The 20,515-nt window shown below is 52.7% G+C and overlaps 1 protein-coding gene across 4 annotated transcripts in view; it reads right to left on the minus strand.

The window, feature by feature from the left end:
* The window catches only part of SLC38A12 (solute carrier family 38 member 12), a 53,538-nt gene that overhangs the window by 32,666 nt on the left and 357 nt on the right, over positions 1–20,515 (minus strand). Inside the window, exons 1-8 of one of the 4 annotated variants that reach the window (XM_081804546.1) lie at positions 20,205–20,499; positions 19,969–20,094; positions 12,243–12,364; positions 9,799–9,880; positions 9,226–9,322; positions 8,607–8,687; positions 5,299–5,398; positions 4,759–4,867 (exon numbers count right to left, since the gene is read on the minus strand). In XM_081804546.1, coding sequence (XP_081660672.1) covers positions 4,759–4,867; positions 5,299–5,398; positions 8,607–8,687; positions 9,226–9,322; positions 9,799–9,880; positions 12,243–12,364; positions 19,969–20,013 — 636 coding nt within the window. In that variant the 5' untranslated portion in view covers positions 20,014–20,094; positions 20,205–20,499. Of the gene's footprint in view, positions 1–4,758; positions 4,868–5,298; positions 5,399–8,606; positions 8,688–9,225; positions 9,323–9,798; positions 9,881–12,242; positions 12,365–19,588; positions 19,942–19,968; positions 20,095–20,204; positions 20,500–20,515 lie in introns of those variants that run through there. The other 3 variants (XM_081804547.1, XM_081804545.1, XM_081804548.1) reach the window with 3 other exon arrangements.

The raw sequence follows: 20,515 nt of genomic DNA on the forward strand, positions 1-20,515 counted from the left end.
TCCCTCCTCGCTGGTCCTGAAGGCCTCTAGGCCACCTCCTGCCCCAGAATTGGTAAGAATAAATATTCAAGTGATGGCAGCGGTGACCCACTTATTAGCAGATGCCACAGCCCCAGGGCACAGTGGCTGATGCTGAAAGAACACAGAAAGGGACTGTGGGAGGGACAGGAAACGTCCTTGGGAAGACACGTCCAACTCCAGCGCTCCTTGAGCGAATGTGAGAAGTCTGCTCCACTATCTAGGAGCGAGGGGCAGCAAGAAAGACAGCAAATCAATCAAGCAGACAGACAGGGTGTGTGGACACGGATCACTGAAAGGACACCATCCTTGAGCAGCGTCGCCCCACCCCTCTGCAAACATCAAGCTCCAAGGGCTGATGACCAGGCGCGACCCACCCCTTCTTTCTGGCCTCGCCAGCAGGACTGCCCGCAAGCCTAGCAAGTCTGTTACCGGGGCCGGAGGACGGGATGGTAACCCCCCATGGAAGCCAGGCCCAGGGGAAGTCACAGCCCTCAAGCCTCAGTTTTCTCTGCCGTAAAGTGGCATGATGCCACGGGCCTTACTGTGCGGCTGGGAGGACCCAATGGGAAAGGAGAAAGTAAGCGGTAATGCGTCACACCCACGCAAAGCCGCCACGGGAAGGGCCGGTCAAGGCCTGGCACAGCCACGCAGGTGCGTCACTCCCCTCTCCACCTCCTTACAAAAAGGACGTTTACCCGTTTTAGGAAGAGACCCCGGGGTTTTAAAAAAGGGACTGCATGCTGTTTTAAATGTTGCAAACGACAGATACAATTACTGCTGCATAAGCCTGAGCCAAGACGGAATCAGAAAACCGACTTCCTGGCAGAGGGAGAAACCGGACTCTCGGTGAAAGCCTAGAAGACCCTTCCGATGTTAACGTGAGCCCGAATCGGACTGCCCTACACGTGTAGGAAGAGCCCAGCAGACAGAACTCCCGAAACTCCCACGCAGCCCCCAACACACACCCTGCTTCTTAAAGGGGGCGCCCAGCAGAAGGTGACAGGTCATCTGCCAGGCACGTGCAGGCCTCCATCTCTCCCCCGGGCCACCCAGGCCCTGGAGGTGGATCTCACGGCTCCTGTGTCAAGGCAGGATGGCAAGCCAGGGTGACCTTGTCCTGCCCCAAGGCAGCCCACGAGGGGCCCCCGCTCCATACCATCAGTTTGTGGCCGAGTCTCCAGGCAGGATGAGCCCGCTCTGCCATCTGTGCTCCCGGCTCTGCTGGGCCGGCGCCTGCTGGGCTGCCAGTGACCTAGCGGCATCTGTCCACCTGTAAGAGGCCAAGGCCGCTCCTGTGAACCGTGAGGAGCTCTTGGCCCTCGGGGAGTCCCACTGCGGCCCCAGGGCTTCCCCCTGACACTCTAAGGGACGGCAGCAGTTACAGGGCCAGGCCCTGGGGCAGGGGGTGTGAGGGACGGGCTGCGAAGCGCTGCTGGGATGAGGAAGTGAACGAGTACTTGGCAGTGCCCTGGACTCCAGGGGACGGCGGCACACAACCTGCTTCCCAGACACTGGGGACGGTTGGAATCCTGGACGGAAATGATTTCCGTACAATCCTAGTACCACTTCACCCCTGGTCCGTGGCTCCTTCTCACGGCATAGGAGAGAGTGATGTGCTCAATTCTGACTTTGTTTTCTAGCAAAGCCAGAGAAGCTCTGCAGAAAGAATCCCAAGATATTCCCCAGCCTGGAGGCGAGGTTACTGGTTTGAAAGAGTAGGGGCACCCAACACTTTCCCACTGATCCTTCAAAGGAGCAGGAGAGGCGGGTGGTGGGGTTCTGAGAATCCAAGGCCAGCTGATAGCAGGTCCTGATGTTGATTCTCATGGGCTCTTGCCAGGGCCCAGGTCACTGAAGGCTCCAGCTGCAGTGGCTTGTGGGGACGGCCCTGGAAAGCACGTGTGACTCACGGGACCCCTGCCTCCCAGTGCCCCGCTCTGTGGCTACTCCAAGGAAGGAGAGGGAGAGACTGACTCATATCAGCTGCACTGGCAATCACAGGATGTGGACGGAGGTCGCAGGGTGGACGGGAGGAGGAATTTTCCATCTGTTAAGGTCAAGGGCTTTGGGAGGTGACTGGGAGCCGCTGGGAGAAAGCTCCCTTCTTATCATGATGCTATGCACAGGCTGGCCTCTGGGTATATAGTTAATACCCCAAATATCCTCATTCTGTGTGTGCATTTCAGTAGCGTTCCTGGGAAGACACAGAAAAGATTGTTTCCAGAGGACTTTCTGGAAATTAAACCACAAAATAAAAGCCTGTACTTTTATTCCCCAGAATGGACTGTCCCAAAATAGCAGTGAAGAGATGGTTATTACAAGGCCCTTCGAAACACGCCGGCTGGGAAGGTGCATCATCTACCTGAGACAAGGAGATGGTTGTGCACGGGCTGGGGGTGCTTTAAAGCTGCCTGCCACCTTGCCTCACCTTTTGGTGAAGTCTCGCTGCCAGCAAAATCAGAAACCGCAGGTAGAAAGAGGTGCAGTGGGAGTCTCTAGAAGGGATGAACAATCTTCTGAACATGAATGACTGAGGGGTAGGGGGAGGAGTATAACCCTCCTCCTTAATGATCTGAAGAGGCCACCTGAGGGAATGAAGACATACGGTTGAGCCCTGTGGGTCAGATTGGGGACGGGAAGATGTCCTCACCTGCAACAGACCGCTCAGGACCAAGGAAGGAAACCTCCGAGTTTGCCAATCCGTCCCAGCTCCCTGACAGGGGAGGCCTGAGGGCGGACGCCCAGCGCCCAGCGTGGAGGGTCAGAAGGCACGGTTCTTCAGGAGCCACACACCCTGGGAGCCACACGCAGAGTTGTAAAGTAACTCCTGAGACAATGTGGAGTTCCGTCTGCCTTAAATTTCTCCAAACCAGGCAGAAGAGCACATCTCAACAGAATACTTGCTGCGCCAAGCCCCCACCAGGGGCCCGGGAGGTGGGGGAGGGGGACAACCACCCAGCGAGAACAAGGCTCTGCTTCTGCTCACCCTTCCCATCTCTGTAGCTTTCACAGGCCGGGTGGCAATCAGCCCTAGGAGTTATAAGCACAGTATATGCAAGGTGAAGGCTTTCCTGAACGGCTCCTTCTGTTCCGTCAGGGAGTTATTGAGATTCAGGGAGGGAGGCTCCCATCATGTGGAATGTTTACAGGAATAAGTGAAGGAACAATTTAATAAAGCACTAATAATGCTTCTCAATAATTTACCAGGCGAATGGCAGTGGCCAATATTCCTAGCACTCCGTATCTGTCTTGCTGGGGAGGGGATGAGCCAGGCAGATTCAGCACAGACTCTAACAGCCTCTCCTGGAAAGACCCAGCTGAGGTCTGGTCCCTCTGGCAGGTGCCTCTGCCCTGGACATGCTCCTGTGTCCGTGCTGAGCCTCTTGGACCCCTTCCTCCCGTCCTCCTTCTGCCAGTTAGAGGTCCAGGTGGGTCGTTACACTCACTGATACTTTTGCTAATTTTATCAATGACAGTTTGTTGAAATGCTGAGAGGTTAACAGCCTCAGCTGTGCTGACCTCCTGATCTCCCCCTCCCCCTCCTGGCGGGGGGAGGGGAAGTGGGGAACTGTGCCAGGGAATTAACTTGCTACCAAATTCCTACCAGACCTGCGGTGGGGGGATATGAGATATGATTCTACTAAGAGACAAGTTTCTAGTCATGGGTGAACTCGCAAGACAAAAACCAGACCATCCGACCGCTCTGGCAACGCAGGAGAAGAAAACCAGTCTCTCCCCAGGCTTGGGCCATAGGCTGGCTTCAGTAGGTCCACAGGGTGGGAATGGGAAGGCAAACCCACCATTCAGTGGCCCTGGGTTAACAAACTCAGAACCAGATACCAGCTGGCAGGGCCTGCCGAAACCTTTGCCAGGATGGGGGTAATTAAGTCAGGAGGCCAACTCCCTGAAAGGCTCGGCTCTCTCCCGAACCCTGCCTCCCGCTCCAAATCAGCCAAGTGGCCACGTGTCAAACTGTGTGTCACCTCGCACACCTAAATCTGTGTCGGGGTTAAGGAGGACCAAGAAGAGGCAGAGAATATTAATAGATGCTGCAAAAGGGCAAGGGAAGCATTTCTGAGTCCTGCCCACAAAGCAGGCAGAGATAAATAACGGCCTGTGGTTTCGTGTCTTATTACCCAAGACCCGTCTGGCATGGTATCCAGCTCCAACCCGCCCCTCCTGCCCATGGCACAAAGCAGTCGAGAACAGCCTAGAGATTCATCTTCTTCCCCCACCTGTGGGGAGGAGGGGAGACAGGGACAGAGCTGGGCTGATCCTTCCCTATCTGGAGAGCCTGTTTGTGGTCAGGTCCAACCATAAGATGGCTCAGTCCCGCCTGCCCAGTCAGGAAGCCCGGCACCTCCCATTTGCTCTTGGGCTGGCCAGCAGTAAGGTCAAAACGTGGCAAGTCTCCAGGAGATTCGTTCTGACACTCTTGAAGAGCTGTGCTAAGAGCCATGCCCCTCAAACCCCGAGCTCAATTTACAAGAGTTCACAGCCAGGAGCTGGCAATGTCCCGAATGCCAACTCCGAGCCATGTGTGACCAGACACGAAGGCTAGATTCTCAGTAACGGGACACGGTTTCTGCCCAGAACCATGGCCCCAGTAACTAGCCAGAGCGGGAAGCTGTGTAGACCCTCCTCTCTGGGGAGGGAGCTCGATCAGAGAGTAAAGTTCAAATGCCCCCGACCAGCCAGGCTGGGCAGGGGCCGAGGGGCCGAGGCGAGGCCACTCACCAAGTAGATGCGGTAGGCGTCCACGCGGCGCAGGGGCCCCCAGCACGGGTCCGTGTCGTTGTGCTTGCTGTCGGCCTCCACACCACAGGATTCGTTGCCAGTGGCACTGCTGATGAAGAGAAGAGTGGTTCAGTGTGGCCCCCGCTTGGCGGAAAGCAGGATGGAACGTTCCACCACCAAGCCTCCATGCCCACCGCAGCTGCTCCCGGGCCGACCACCTCACTTGCCAGGAATCACAGTCTCCCCTCTCTGGGCAGGTGCCACCTACTAATGTGACACCACTTCCCAGCGACTCGGGGGCCCCCGGTGGGGATCCCAGGCATCTTCCCAATGGGGCAGGGAGGGGGACAGCGGTGTTGAGCGGGCTTCCAAAGGACAGAGCGCAGCCAGCTGTGGGATGCGCAGAAAAGGGCTTCGGGCCTCTCCATGCTTCAGATGCCGACATGTTGGCTGGGCCTTGTGCTTCTACCAAAACTACCTTGACTGGCCGAGGAAGGCTGTTTGACTACAGCCAGTGTGGTGGTGGGGGGGGCCACTCACCAGGTCACCTGCATGAGGGAGAAGGGCACGGCGGCAGCGTAGATGGCCAAATCCCCATACAGGTAAATGATGATGCAGAAATAGAACAAGTTGACCCCCACTGAAAGGAACAGAGTCACTGTCAGGGAGTCACAGGGGCGCCTGTGTTCCTTCCTGACAGTCAGGTCTCGACCTCTTCCACACCGTTCCTTTCTCCAGGCTGTTTACTTTCTACAAAAAGAAAACAACTAAGTCCCGTGGCTTGTTCTGGCTGGCTACACTGTGATGTGGCAGGAGACACGGCTGCCCGTGATGTCACGGTCACCTCGGAGAGGCTAAGTGGGGCTGGAGGCCTCAGAGGCTCTGAATCCGGGCAAGTGCAGGGCTGGCTGGGGAGGATCAGAGGGGCCTTCATGCTTGGGACAGGCTGCTGGGCAGGAGGAGGAGAGAGGCCCTGAGTCAGGAGCCTGAGCCCGTGTGTCTGGACCAGCCAAACACAGGACTCTATGAGAAAGGCTGGTACTGAGGACCTGAAAAGCAAAGAGAACAAAAAACGGTCCAGCTTCTGAAGCTGAAATCAAGAGGGTAAAAAGCCCCTGATTTCCAAAGACCAAGTGCCTCATTCAGAGTCTGACTGATCACCAAGCCCCGGGGATGGGAAGGCGTGGCCTGGGGTGCTGGTGACAGAAGGGGCAGCAGGAGGGCGTGTGCAAGATGAGCTCACGGTCAGAATGTTTGCCAGGGAGGATGCTGCCTTTGGATGGTGCACGTGGAAGCTCCCTCTGCAGAGGCAAACCTTGCTCCCCTCTCCCCCTGGTGGGGCCTGAACCAGGAGATGGGGACGCAGCTTCCAGCCCCAGTGCCACTGATCTCGCTTCCTGGCTGTGGCAAGTCCCCGACCATCTCCCATCCTGTACAGTGAGAATTCCACCTGTGCTAAATTCCATATGTGATTCCAGCTTTAAAGACCAGGTGTAACAGCTCTGAAAAAAGCATCCAGGCCCTACAACCTCAGGGTCATGGCCGCAGACAGCCAGTCCAAACTCCCTTCAGACTGACTGCTCGTGTTTGATATCACGGGTCTCAAGCTCCTGGCCTCTCTGAGAACAGAAAGAAAAACAAAGTGACAGCCCCCCTCTAATGCTGGTGGCTCGGAAGAGCCTCTAGGGTCCCCAAGGGGAAAGCCGGGGACATGTTCCTCCTGGGTTATTTGAGGTCAGCTCTGCTCCGAGGAGTCTGGGGGAAAAAAGACTAGGAAAATACGGTCCTTGTAAGAACCCCAGAGGGCCTCAGATAGCATCGATGTCCAAGCTCAGTGGCCCCTGGGGTCTGGCTGCCACTCACACCCCAGGCCCCAGGTACAGCCTGTGCCTCAGCTTGTCTTTCTGCTCTGATGCCAGTGCTCTCTGCAGAGAGGCACTGTCCCCTCCCCACGCACCCTCTCCTCCACTCACCTGTGGACTGCAGTTTCAGCCGTTTATAAACTGCCATTGGCCCTCCCTGATCAATAAACTTCATTACTAAACACAAAACGGGAGGATCAATGAGCTTCCTGAGAAGACAGTAATGATGAGGCCTGGCATTGCTAGTCACAAGAAGTGAGCCTGGACCCCAAGGGGGCTTGTTGTGGAGAGTGGCAGTCCTTCCGATGGGGAGGAGAATGACCCTTGAATTAGGAATAGGGCAGAGCAGTGGGTTTCAGCTGAGAGGGATTTCGCCTCGCCACCCCGACCAGGGATCAGCTGACAAGGTCTGAGGATGTTCTGGTTGTCATGACTCGGAGGTGCTACGGCACCTAGTGGGTGGAGGCCAAGGATGCTGCTCAGCCTCCCACAATGCACAGGATGGGCCCCAAGACAAAGAATGAGCCAGCTCAGATGTCAACAGTGCTGAGTGTGGGAAACCCTAAGCAGAGGAGAAGGCGTCCCCTGAGTGTGAGGCTGCTCTCGTATGAGTGTGCTCCTTTCCTATTAGATCTGGATGAACTAGAAGTCTAGTCTGTAAGGGGATGGGGAAAAAAACAAAAACAAAAAACACATGGGTTCCCAGAATTGTTAAAGAAATCAGAGTGGACTGTAAAACATGCTAATCGGAAAGGAGTTTCAAAGGTGTTATGTCCTCTCTCCAAATGTACGTCTTCTTTCCAAAGCCCGCATTTGGAGGGGGACTGCGTGCGGTTGCCAAGAGGAAATGTTCACTCTTATCTTCATCTAATGAGATGGGGAGAGATAGAAACAGAATACAGGAAAAGCACAGAGCGGGCTGCACACAACCAATCTGGTTTTCATGGATTCTGGAACCCTCTGTGAAGCTGGTAGGGAGGCAATCTTTGGCTGATGATCATAATCTTCCAGACTGGACAGTCAAATCACACCACCAGTGATAAACCGAATGCTTAATGTCCTGAGAAGCAGTCAAGAAGACTGGTTTCTATGATCCCCCAGGCTTCGAGTTACTGCAACCACATTCAAGACTAGAAAGAGCCAGTGGAGATGCCCCCCCTGCAAACAGGGGCTGTGACAAAGGGGCAGAAAATCTCCCAAAGAGAAAATCCTTACAGAGAAGAGGATTTATTGAGATCTGTCTGTCTATGAAGGGGGAATGGGCAGGTTTGGGCACTAAAAAGCTAAGCTCTTAAACAGCTCATCTTCCCAAAGAACAACAGTTGTCACTGAACATCTGAGCTGGGGCAGGGGGATCCTCTTGGCTGCAGGCAGTCCCACTACGGAGCAGACAGGGTGGAGAGGGCTCGTAGTTAGACAGATTCCCAGACAGCAACCCGTGCGTGGACTCCTTGCGCCCTCTGCTGGCCACCAGGGCGCGGGGGGGGGGGCGGACGGAAAACGAGAGAGAGAGAGAGAGAGAGAGAGAGAGAGAGAGAGAGAGAAAGAGAGAGAGAGAGACACACACAGGTACACACAGGCATGTGCACGGTGTATCCTACCACCATCACAGGGATCTGCCCTGCGTTGTCCTAGACTGAACAGTCCAGGAGAAAAGAGAGACAAGTCAGAAGCGATCAAGCAAGAGGCACAAAGCTACCAGCCGGCTCCATTGGCTTCCTTCCTTGGAAAGCTGCTTAGGATTCCTGACCTCTACCAGCAGGAGGAACCAAGTAGCTGCTTCTCTCTTCCTAGCGCTGATGAACAGGGAGGGATCCAGGAACACAATGTGAGCGCTTCAGGCCTCTCGGCAAGGTGGCTGCTCAAATGTGCTGGGAGCTGGCCCACAGCCTGCTCCTCTGCATCGCCTGCCCCATCCCTAGCTGTCAAGGTCTGTCGGAAAGTACCCCCCTTCGCCCTCACCCCACCTTGAGAAAGAACTTATACCTTTATTGAAGAACATGGAGGCCATCTGTCCCATTTCCACCCGGTCTGTGATTTCAAAAAGGTTCAGAGATCCACGTCTCTCTGTGGAGCCAAATGAACAAGGAAGAGGAAGCAGTTTTCATTTGGAAAAGCTCCTAGAGGAGGTCCTGAGCTCACTAAATTCTCCACAGTAAGGAAATCCTAAAGCATTTCAAATTCTTGTGAAAACTTGTAATGTTTCGCACTTGAAATATTTTAAAACAGTCTACAGAAAGGGATTCCAGGGATGCTCGCTATGGATGAGGGGGCTATGGGGTGGGGGGAGCTGGGACACTTGGCCCTGGCTTGCTCGGCGGGACCCGGGATGGGACTGGTCAGGCATGCATGCACGGTGGGACAGGAGGATGAAGTCAGACACCCCACATTTATTCGAGCTTCCAGTGTGCCCTGGGTACTGAGGTAAGTAATCTACCCAAGCTGCAAACATTAGCAAGTGGGGGAGCTAGCAGGGTGAAGCGGGGACCCCAGGCTCGTGATCTGGCCAGAGGGTCTGTGTAGAGACTCCCCGTCCTCTCTATAAAGAAAGGGAACCCTGTGGACCAGAGGGAGGTGCCAGCCGGCCCAGAACCCCAAGACTTACGCACTGACAGGATGGGCCGTTTCTCTGCCCGCTCGTAGTTGTCCTGGACAAGGACATCACTGTCAGAGGCCGTGGAGGAGTCGTCATCTTCCTCCTCCTAGGAGGGGTGGGGCGGGGAGGGGGCACATAACGCTACAGAAAACCCATGGAAAACTGAAAAACCCATTTCCTTTGTTATTTCTTTCCAGAAGGTGTCTGACTAGGGGCACCCCCCAGCACCTCCATGCTCTCTGACCAGGGGCACCCCCCAGCACCCCCATGCTGCCACACTAGGAGGTGCGGACACTCAGATGTCAGATCTGAAGCTGCAGCACAGTTCTGGGGTTCACAATGATGAGCAAGCTCAATTAAGGGTTCAAGGGACCCATGACATGACGTTCAGAGAGCAGAGACTGCATCTGCTCGCTAAGCGTATGCGGCTGTCAAGCCTCAGCTCCGGGACAAGGGTCTCAGAGTAGTGCTGTGGACATGAGCCCGCCATCCATCGGGGGGGAAAGAACTGGCCCCCAAGGGCCGCCTCTCGTGACACGCGTTGGACCCAGGCACCACCCGGAGAAAGGGCAATACACACACCTGGTGGTTTTCCATCCTCTTCCAGTGGAGCTGAGCGTTGGCTGCCGCCATGGCCTCTACCACGAAGGTAGTCGTCACAAAGCTGCAGGGGAAGGCCACAGGGGAATTGCCAAGGGCAGGTAGGAGGTCAGAGGTGGCACAATGAAACAGGAAAAACCATTTTAAGACCTGACCAGACCAGCAAGTCCAAAGCGATCTCTCTTCTGAGAGCTGCTCCCAAGGGAGCTTTCGAGATGCATCTGACCTGATAAAATGTGTGTGCACGTGACGCCTGGCGTGCTTGCCTTGATTGCCCTGTCCACATTTAGAATGTGATTTGATGCACGGGAGAGAGGGGTGTGCAACAGGCTGATGGGGGGGTAGAGTGTGAGCCTGCGGGAAGGGGGATGTGGGGCAATGCGGTGCCACACACCAAGAAGGGGCCTGCTGGGGGCAGGGCGGGGAGGAGGCCGATTCACAGGGGGCCTTCTGAAAGCTTCGGGGAAGGGTGTGGGCAGCTCTCACCTGTCCTTGATGGGACACAGATGAGTGGTTACACACACTCACGGACAGGAGCACAAGCATGGATAACTGAAAAGGGACATTTGGCTCCGGAATGTGTTTCCATGTTTCCTTCCTTCCTTTTTTGGCAGTACCTTTACTTTCCTAACAATCTAGATAATGTAAAAATAAGCTTACATTTTTACGGCTTGAATGGAAAGGGACACTGGGAGGTGGCAGCAGACGTTTGCTGGGGAGTCAGACTAGAGTGAAAAGCCATCTTCGCTCTTCCTCTCAGCAAAGCTGATGCCCAGAAACCCGAGGACTATGTCCCTCCCTGCTGAACCCCAGCAGCACAGTCACCTCCCTCCTTCTCGAGGCTCCACCCCAGTCCTCCTCAAGCGCCCTTGCCTGCCACAGGCTGACCGCTCAGCCCAGCGGGGCAGGCGTTCAACCCACACCCGCTCCATCTTGCGGGGTGGAGGGCAGCCAGCTCTGAAACTCCCATTCCGGCGCCTCACACCTTCTAGAAAGGTTTCTCATCTTGCTTAAGTGACCATTTTAAGGACTTCAGATTTTCCTTTCCTTTTGCAAATAAAACTAGAATCAATCTTAGTTAAGGCATAAAGAGGCTTCTCATGGTTGCACGAAGCCAACTCATCGATCATGTTCAAATATAAATGGGTTGAGCAGGGAGGGGACATGGCAGCCCCTACTTGGGGGCCCCCAATAATCACTTCCCATTCAGATGGCTGCCCATGCTGAAGGTCCTTTAAAGGGGACAGCAGAGTCACAGAAGGACAAGGACTTCTAGGGCTCTTGGCTGCCAGTACCCCACGGGTGGCCACAAAACCCCCAAAAGAAATTGGGTAAAGGAACAGAGAAATGTGGGCATTCTCTTATCCTATTCAGCCTCTTCGAGGTCCTCACTGGCTTCAACTGTAACCCTGTCATCCTTCCAAGAGCACCCGCTCCTCCCTCCTTCCTGTCTGCCGAACCGCTACCCTCCGTGACCACCAACAACCTGCCGGAAACTGCCATCACCCCCACCTCCCCCCCCCATGCTTTGTAGGGTTTTTTTCCACGTTACTCATCACCTTTCAACTTACTCTACAATTCTCTTATTATCTCCACTCCTTATGTCTCCCCACAGAGAGAGAGAACAAAGTCTTGAGGGCAGGGATCTTTGTTCTGTTCACCCAAGAACAGTGGCCACTGTCGCCTCTCCTAGGGAGGTACCCCGGGGGGTGTTTCCAGGTGTTCCGTTACCCCTTTTTGGCAGCTTGTGGATTCCTATCTGGAAATGCACAATCCTAAATCCCTTACGAGCCTAGGGTACTTGCTGAATGAGTCCCCACCTGCACGTAGAATCCCCGAGAGGAGCCTCAAGTAGGCTCTCCCCTCTGTGGAGTGCAGCTGGGGAAGCCCACACACGTGGCTCAAGGAGTAGGAGCCCCTGAAAGCCTGGGAAGGCACTGGCCCCATATTTGCCCCCAGGCACAAGGTGAGGTGAGGTTAACCCTTGATTATGTGTGTACCTGTGTGTTTATCACTTACTGCATGAACTACCTTAAACGAATTCTAAATCCCAAACTGACTTCCCTTATCACTGTCTGATTCTTTTTCTGGGGCTAGGCGGTATTTTCTCGGAGAACAAAAATTAATGGTACCATTAAGAAAGTATACAATAGGGAAAGTCAACCAGCTGGGGAAGCGATGTGAGCATCATTGTGAAACATTCCAAAGCCTAGCCAGATGTCTGGATTCTTAACTGATCAGGTTGTGTGACTGCTAGCACGAGACCTGGAGAGCTTTGTGTCTCCTTTCTTGTTGCTGGGCCACCCTGGTTAGGATTCACCGGGGACATCTGCCTGCCCCCTCAGGCATGCTTCCTCATGTTAATGAAGAGAAGTCAGGGCTCCCTGGGCAGGCTTCTCCCGGCCCCCCGTGTGCCAGCCTCTTACCTCATGAAGCCCAGGAACACCAGCAGGACCAGGCTGACCAGCCACCCCGCGGTGGCAAAGGCCTTGGGCATGGTGAGCGCACCTGTGCCCACGATGAGGTTAAACATGTACACCAGTCCCACCTGGAAGCAACAGAAGTGACGTTCAAGTCCCCAAATGAATTAACTTCTCCCCCGCAGCGGCTCCCAAAGATGACCCTGGGCGACTGCCAAACTGGAGGCAGGGAGGCCAGACGTGAGCTGGGGAAGCAGGTCAGAAGGCAGAATTCCGCCTAGCTTCAAAGGAGGTGTGCTCTGCCACTGGCTGGGGAAGCGAACGTCAACACTCCGAAGGCTCAAGTCCCACATCCCGTCGCTCTTCCCAAGATGTCTCTGCGGATCGGGTTCCTTCTCTTCTGCTGTCACCACCCCGCCACCTTGTCATTTCCTATCACTCAAAGCTGCGCCTTGGATGTTAGCTCCCTGCCCAACCAGGCTGTAGGCTTCCTGAGGACATACCACCACATCAGGGGACCCCGCACAAGGATGAACCTAGTGCTGACCTAAAGAAACCTCCACTCTTCCGAGACCTCTGAGCATGTGACCGAACCCTGCTCCCCACCCATTCTTGCCATTGTCCTTTGGGATGCTGACATATCATACTGCTTCCTTTTTCCTACCATCCTTCCCACACTAACTTCAGGGATTTTTATGAAAATTGAGATATAATTCACATGCCATAAAACTCACTCTTTTAAGATATTTGCAAATAGGGCGCCTGGGTGGCTCAGTTGGTTAAGCGACTGCCTTCGGCTCAGGTCATGATCCTGGAGTCCCGGGATCGAGTCCCGCATCGGGCTACCTACTCGGCAGGGAGCCTGCTTCTCCCTCTGACCCTCCCCCTTCTCATGCTCTCTCTCTCTCTCTCTCTCATTCTCTCTCTCAAATAAATAAATAAAATCTTTAAAAAAAAAAAATCTTTAAAAAAAAAAGATATTTGCAAATAACGTACCTGATAAAGGATTACTATCCAAAATTTATAAAGAACTTAATTCAACCACTAAAAAATAATTAATCCAATAAAAAATGGGCAGAAGTCATGGACAGACATTTCTCCAAAGACATATAGATGACCACCAGACACAAGAAAAGATGCTCAGCATCACTCATCATCGGGGAAATGCAAATCAAAACCACAATAAGCTATCATCTCACACCTGTCAGAATGGCTAAAATCAACAACACAGGAAACAACAGGTGTTGGTGAGGATGTGGAGAAAGGGGAGCCCTTGTGCGCGGTTGGTGGGAATCCAAACTACTGTAGCCACTGTGGAAAACCAGTATGGAGGTGCCTCAGAAAGTTAAAAATAGAACTACCCTATGATCTGGTAATTACACTACTGGGTATTTACCCCCCAAATACAAAAACCCTAATTCAAAGGGATACATGCACCCCTACGCTTATAGGAGCACTATCTACAATGGCCAAATTATGAAGTGGCCCAAGTGTCCACTGATAGATGAACGGATAAAGAAGAGGTGGTATACATGTACAACAAAATAGTATTCAGCCATCAAAAGAATGAAATCTTGCCACTTGCAATGATGTGGATGGAGCTAGAGAATATAATGCTAAGCGATGGAAGTCAGTCAGAGAAAGACAAACACCATATGATTTCACTCATGTGGAATTTAAGAAACGAGCAAAGGGAAAAAAGAGAGGGAGGGGGGAGAGAGAGAGACAAAGCAAGAAATAGACTCTTAACTATAGAGAACACACTGATGGTCACCAGAGGGGTGGTGGGTGGGGGACCAGATGAAACAGGTGAAGGGGATGAAGAGCACACTTGTCATGATGAGCACCGAGTGATGTACAGACTTGCTGAATCACTACGTTGTACACCTGAAACTAAGATAACACTGAATGTTAACTCCACGGAATTAAAATTAAAAACTTAATAAAAAAGTTCTTTTAAAGGACACAGTTCAGTGGTTTTTAGCACAGTCACAGGCTGTACTACCATGTAATTCCACTTCATCACCCCAAAAAGCAAGCAGCTACCCACTAGCAGCACCCGCCCTGCCCCTGACAGCCAGCCTCCGAGTAGAATTGCTAGGTCACTGACCTCAGGTTTTAAACTCTCATTCTCGCCAACTTGACCCTAGCTGTTAACTGTCATTTTCCTTTTTTCGACTCTAGCTGTTAACTGTCATTTTCCTTTTTCAAGATCTCAACCAGGAAATTCCTTTCTCTGAGCTGAAGCCTCTGCAGCCCTGGCCACTCCCTTGGACACCTGTAGTCGCCCCGCCCGCCCAACCCAGGCTACCCCCTCCACTCTGGCGTCACTTGCGTTCTTCGGCATCATTTACGACGGGCTAGTTCCATGAAGCATGGTCTAACCCCGCCTCACACACCCTCCCCTGTGCTGCCCCTCCTGACCCCAGCCTTGGATGGACCTAGCACCTGCTTCCTCTGCTCCCTATACGAAGCTGCTAAGAGTTCCTGGAAATTTTCTTTCTTTTTTTTTAATTAGAATGACTGGTCCCACAACAAACAAATGGTTCCTTCACCTGTGCTCCTCAGCATCAGACTGTCTCTATTCCACCACGGACTTCTCGGCATTTCCCACAAGAAACCATCAAACCTCACTCTTCGTGCCCCAGCCCCTGACCCCACCCCTCTCAGCTGAAGGCTGCCTCCCATGTTATGGAGGTGAATGAGGCCATCTGACATGCCCTCCCCAAGCCCCACTCTCTCCTCGTTCAAAAATCAGTGTCTGCATCCTCCTGACGCCCTCCCTGCCTGTGGGGCATGTGTCCTTCTTCCTGGGGGACGCTGAGCCCTGCACCCAAACTTCTGGGCTCAGTCCTTCTTTCTGGAATCTTCTTCCTACCAGGTCCTCCCCTCTGCCTACAAGCATCCTTGACACCTTTGAAACACAATTCTCTCACTTCTCTTAACCACTCAATGAAGTAGCTACCTAGTTCCTCTGCCTTCATTTCCAAGTTTCTGTACTTTGTGGTTTCCATCCCCAGAGCTCTTTTGAAACTACATTCTTCAAAATCACCAGTGACCTCCTATTTGCCTAATCCAAGGGCTTTCTTAGTCCTTATTCCTTCTTACACTCTGACGTAAGCGGTCTCTTTTCCTCTCTACTCATTTTTCCCTCAGCCACTTCACTCAGTCCTGCGGCTTTAACTACCACGGCTGGACAGAGGGTGACTGCGCCTCTCTCCGCATCAGCCTTCCTGCAGACCTCAAATCCACTGTCTGCTGGTCACCCCCCCCACTTCTGCGTATCCCCGCGCTAGCCATTCTCCTTCTGAAGAGTCTTCTGTGGCTACCTCTGGTTCGATTCCCATTTACATTTAATTGCTAAATTCCCATTTAATTGCTTCCAGCCTGGACTGGGACAGCCTCTTCCTAACTGGGCTCCCCGTGCTCTAGGACATCGGCTGACTTACAGCTGGCTTTTCTGTTAAAAATCTGTTTCTGTTAAAAACAACAACACAAATACTTCATCTCTGGGAACACCTACCCATCTCTCATTTTTACTTCCCCATTCTTAGAAATATGCACTCTTCTATATTTTAAAAAATTTTCTAAAATAACCTTGTACTGAATTTTTTTTTTTATCAGAAACATACAAATTGGGGCCTGTTTTCCTAACCTTAGTCAGAATTTTTTTTTTTTTTTTAATAGAGATGGGGGAAGAAGGGGCCGGACAGTGGTTAGGGAGGGACAGGCTTCCAGGCAGGTGCTGAGAGCACGCATGAGTGCTGGACAGGAAGGCATCCCGTGGACAGGAAAGAGCTCTGCCCATAGTCTATTTACACTTGGCAGAGGGCACCTGCCCCCCTGTGCCTCCTGCCCAGCCCTTCAAATCCCACCCAACACTGGACATATTCAAATGCTGCTTTCAGCACAAAACCCTTCCAGTCCTGCTCCCCTCTTTTGAACCCTGGAACAAGAACACTTATGTCCTAGTTTGGGTTTTCAATGTTATCTTTTCCCCATTGCTCCATGTGAGGCTCATTGTGGCCTGTGTGTCACTTCTCAGGGTGCATGGCACACAGCCTCCAGCTAGGAATCCTCAGCTGAGCTGACTGGATCTGGCTAGGTCTTCTCTGACGTAAGTCCCAGTCTTTGTCCCGTTTTAAACATCACAGTCCCCGTTTGATCCCACAGACAGATCCCAGAAGGATTAAAACAAGTTTGAACCGTGTTCCTACAGCTCCCTGCAGCTTTGTTCTCTGCATATTGCTTTTCTGAGCAGTAACATTTAGGAAGGGTGGACCCTTTCTCTTTATGGAAAATGGCCCCAGTGAAGGTTCTCGTGATGGAAGTAAAAAGAAAGTGATGGTTCTTAGCCAAAAGTTTTATAAGGAAATGAAATAGTACAAGAGGCATTTGCGAATTCAGTGATGCCTGAAGGTCTTGAGATGTAAAGGTCAAGGGCCTACCGTAGAGCAGGGGCTTTCAGCCTGAGCACTTTTGACATTTGGGGCCAGATTCTTCTTTGCGGTGGGGCTGTCCTGTGGACTGCAGGATGTATAGCAGCATCCCCAGTCTCTACCGACTAGGTTCCAGTTCCCCCAACCTTGTACCCGTGTTGTGATGATCACAATGTCTCCGGACATTGCCAAATGTCCTGGGGTGGTGTGTGTGGGGCGGTGGGGGAGCAGCCAAGATTGCCACCAGCTGAGAACCACTGCTGATAAACACAATGAAATAAACACACTCCCAACGGACACTTCAAATAAGTCTCAGTGCAAAAGATCCTTTAAGAACTTTATGAAGAAGCTAATTAGGGACGGACCATCAGGAGCAGAAACGGTAAATCAGATTTGTCCTATGCCGTTGCTATTTTTTAGTTTCAAAGTAAGAACTCCGGGCCTAGTGGGGCTCTGGGAACCCTATAGGATAACGTGAGACTTCTTCACCTCCCTGGTGAGAGTTAAAGCCTCTTGACCTTCAATAAAGGTGCTGGTGTGCGGTCCCTGGGTGGCTCAGTCGGTTAAGCGTCTGCCTCTGGCTCAGGTCATTGTGATCCCAGGGTCCTGGGATTGAGCCCCACATCGGGCTCCCTGCTCTGCGGGAAGCCTGCTTCTCCCTCTCCCTGCCACTCCCCCTGCTTGTGCTCTCTCTCTCTTTGAAAAATAAGTAAATAAAATCTTAAAAAAAAAAAAATAAAGGTGCTGGTGAGGACCAATTACAAAGACCATGGAGCAGGAGACAAATCTGAGCTGAGCCACAGGCCAGGTCAAAGGCAGTTGTAGGGCAGGAGGAGGAGGAAGGAGACAGTCTCTTCTGCCAGTAGTGTGGGGCCCAGCTCCTGGAAGGTGTGGCCGAAAGCAGAAGCATCAAGCCTCGCTACAGGCTAAACTGCCTCCTCCCATTCTCCACCATTCCCTGGGATGGTGGATCCGCGCCCCCGGGCTCTAGGGAGTTCAGCGCACAGTGTTCCTGCTGCCTTACCTCCCACCCAGTGGTGTCACCCACAGACGGGCGTTTAGGCACGCATCATGGGCAGTTTTCGTCCACTTCCCCAGTGACAGCTGTCAAAGGAAACAGAAGGCAGCAGAGATGTGGAAGCAATGACTAGGATTTAAGGCTGTGAAACGAGTGACCTTTCCTTCGAAAGCAACGGCAATGATCTTTGGCAAGACTGGGCTGGCGGGGCCCTCAGCAGCTGGGCCTTGTCTGGGTGGTGGTCCACTCATCCTCTATTTGGGTCACATAATCCCTGCAGCCCTGAGCCGCTCCTGGTCCCTGTACACAGGGAACCCAGACATGACTGCTCTGAGATCACTTCTGGGGGGGACGTGCGGGACTGAGCCATGTTTTGAACCCAGCACTACCCCTGAGAGGGCCTGTCACCGGAGTCCCCTGTGAGGCTGGTCTGCCCATTACACATAATTTATGCAGAATAATGCAAGCTAAGGCAAGCATCCCAGGCACCCGTGAAGAGGAAAAGAACGGACAACAGGGCAACGCCGAAGTAGGGAGAGGCTTTGTGTTGAGAATAACCCAGGTCATGGGCTGATGCACCTTCATGAACCAAGTAAGTGCTCAGTATCTCCGTTTTGCAAGACCTGAAGAGCAGTTCCTGCCTGCATTGTGCTGAGCAGGGGATTCAAAGCAGTGTCTAGTGAAGTGAGTTCCACTGTTTTCCTGGGCTCAGCGGTTGGTGAACCTATGCCCTTCTCCCGGTCTCACAAGGGATCAAGAACCACTCTCCCTAGGGAAAACTCAGGAAGAAGGTACGGTGTCTCCTCAAACCCTGACCTCTAACCCCCGGCTAATGCCACCTCACCCTCAACACCACCCACCCATCTCTTCTCTACATCTCTCTCCACCGGTAGGATAAGAGAATGCAAGCCATTGTTTATGGCAAATGCCCAGAGTATGCCTTTAAACACAGACCTCAAACAAAACCAACACACAGGAAAGTTGGGGGTGGGGAGCAGAACCCACTGAGGCCTTTAGGCCTCACTGCCCAATTTCCTGTGGGTACATACTGACATGTGAAATGATTATGTGAATAACTGGAGACACAAGAAAAGTGAGCATATCAAAGTTTTTTCCTTTCTAAAACTCAGTTACAGAAATAACTCATTTTCTCATCTCTAAACATATAGATGCTCCGAGCAGCAGCAGGGGGCATGGCAACTTTTATGGTTAGTGGGGCCATTTCACTGCTGATACCAAGAGGAGGCTGTGAGCTGTTACACAATTCCGCAGATGAGAGGAACACAATTAGATTCAGTCCAAAGTTCAAGAAAGAATTTTTCCCCTGATAAATTATGGAGAGAAAGGAGGCTCCTTTGGTGCTACACACAAAAGACACAGACCCAGTAGGAAGACCGTGGTGTCAGAAAGGCTTTTTGCCCGATATTTTCTGAGATGCCTTCTTAGGTATCACGCCACAGCTCTAGAGTCTGTGAAGTTAGCAGAGACAAAGCAGGGACCCCCAGGCTAGGAACTAAGTGCAAAGTGGGGAAGCTGCTTAAGGTTAGGTAAATTCTAGAAAGAGGACTTTTGTCACTTCAGGCAGTGCTGCTTTTCCCTGGGATACTTAGTAGCACCATGAGTCAATCATTTGATTATTCTAATCCTCCAGCTAGGTATCCAGGCAAGAGGACTCCGTGATGTAACCAGGACCAATCTTTCATTACACCAAGAAGATAAACGGAGCGCACCTGTGGGAAGTGGGGTGTTGGGGGGAGGGTAACAGACCCAACACAGTAAGAAATCAATCCTTCTAATTGTTCTAATTACAGACTCCAGCAAATTGCACTTGGAAGTCTCTGCAAGCCTTCTCTGCCTCTTACGCCACCCAAGACCATGAAAGTTGCACAACTTACAATTCAGCTGGCAACCAAAGTGCTTTCAAACTGCTGAGATGAGCAAACCCAGAGTCAACAGCTGTCAGTCACCATCCCCAGAGCAGTAGCACCATTTGCAAGTGCTAGTGGTCACGGCATCAAGATCACAAGGAATCAGCAAGTCAGCTTTCTTTCCTTGACCACTCTCTGACCAGCATCCAACTCGTGAACAAACTCTCATAACATGCTCTGAGCCAGGACAGCCGCAAGGCCGTGGCTGCCCATCGGCGTCCCCCACCGTGGCTTCCACCAGGGTCTCAAAGCCGCTGTCCTCACTAGTACAGTCCCCGAAGCGCGGTGCTTCTCTAGGAGCCCGCGGCAATGATGTGGGTAAAACAGGTCCTGAAAGTAAAACTCACGTAGGGAGAATAGAGCTCCCCGGTCTCTGTGATTTCACCCGCCATTTCCAAAAGTGAGGAAGGGTCGCTGGGCAGCCGAGATTCCTTAGGTTCCTTCCCTGCCGGGGCGGCGGCTGCTACGGCTCCCTAGGGCGAAAGAGTAGACTTGAGCTTTCTGATAGACGTCGCTGGCGCTGGGGGACAGTTCTGGAGAGCACCCTGGCCCCGTACTTTCATTGCAGACATGGCCTCGATACCTGTCATGAGACAGCTCTGGAAGACTGACACCTGGATGGTTTCCTCCAACTTTTCCCTTGCTGTGCGGGGCATGAAGGTATTCAATGCCGCTCAGACTCCAAGTGATAGAAGGAGACCCGCAAGCCACTAAGTCTCGCTCACCACGAGGCGCCCCCTTTGTACACTCTGCGGTGGCCATCCACATTCCATGCCAGGAACGGCGAGCTCACTACCACACAGGGCAGCCCATATAACAGTCTCCTCCGCCTAGGGCAACAAACTTGTTTGCTTAGGGCTAGGGCTTGCCCGGGTCGCTCCCCAACCCAACTCG

The sequence above is a fragment of the Leptonychotes weddellii genome, chromosome 15 (genome assembly GCF_054177405.1).
Source record: "Leptonychotes weddellii isolate Sample4059 chromosome 15, ASM5417740v2, whole genome shotgun sequence".
NCBI classification, from domain to species: Eukaryota; Metazoa; Chordata; class Mammalia; order Carnivora; family Phocidae; genus Leptonychotes; species Leptonychotes weddellii.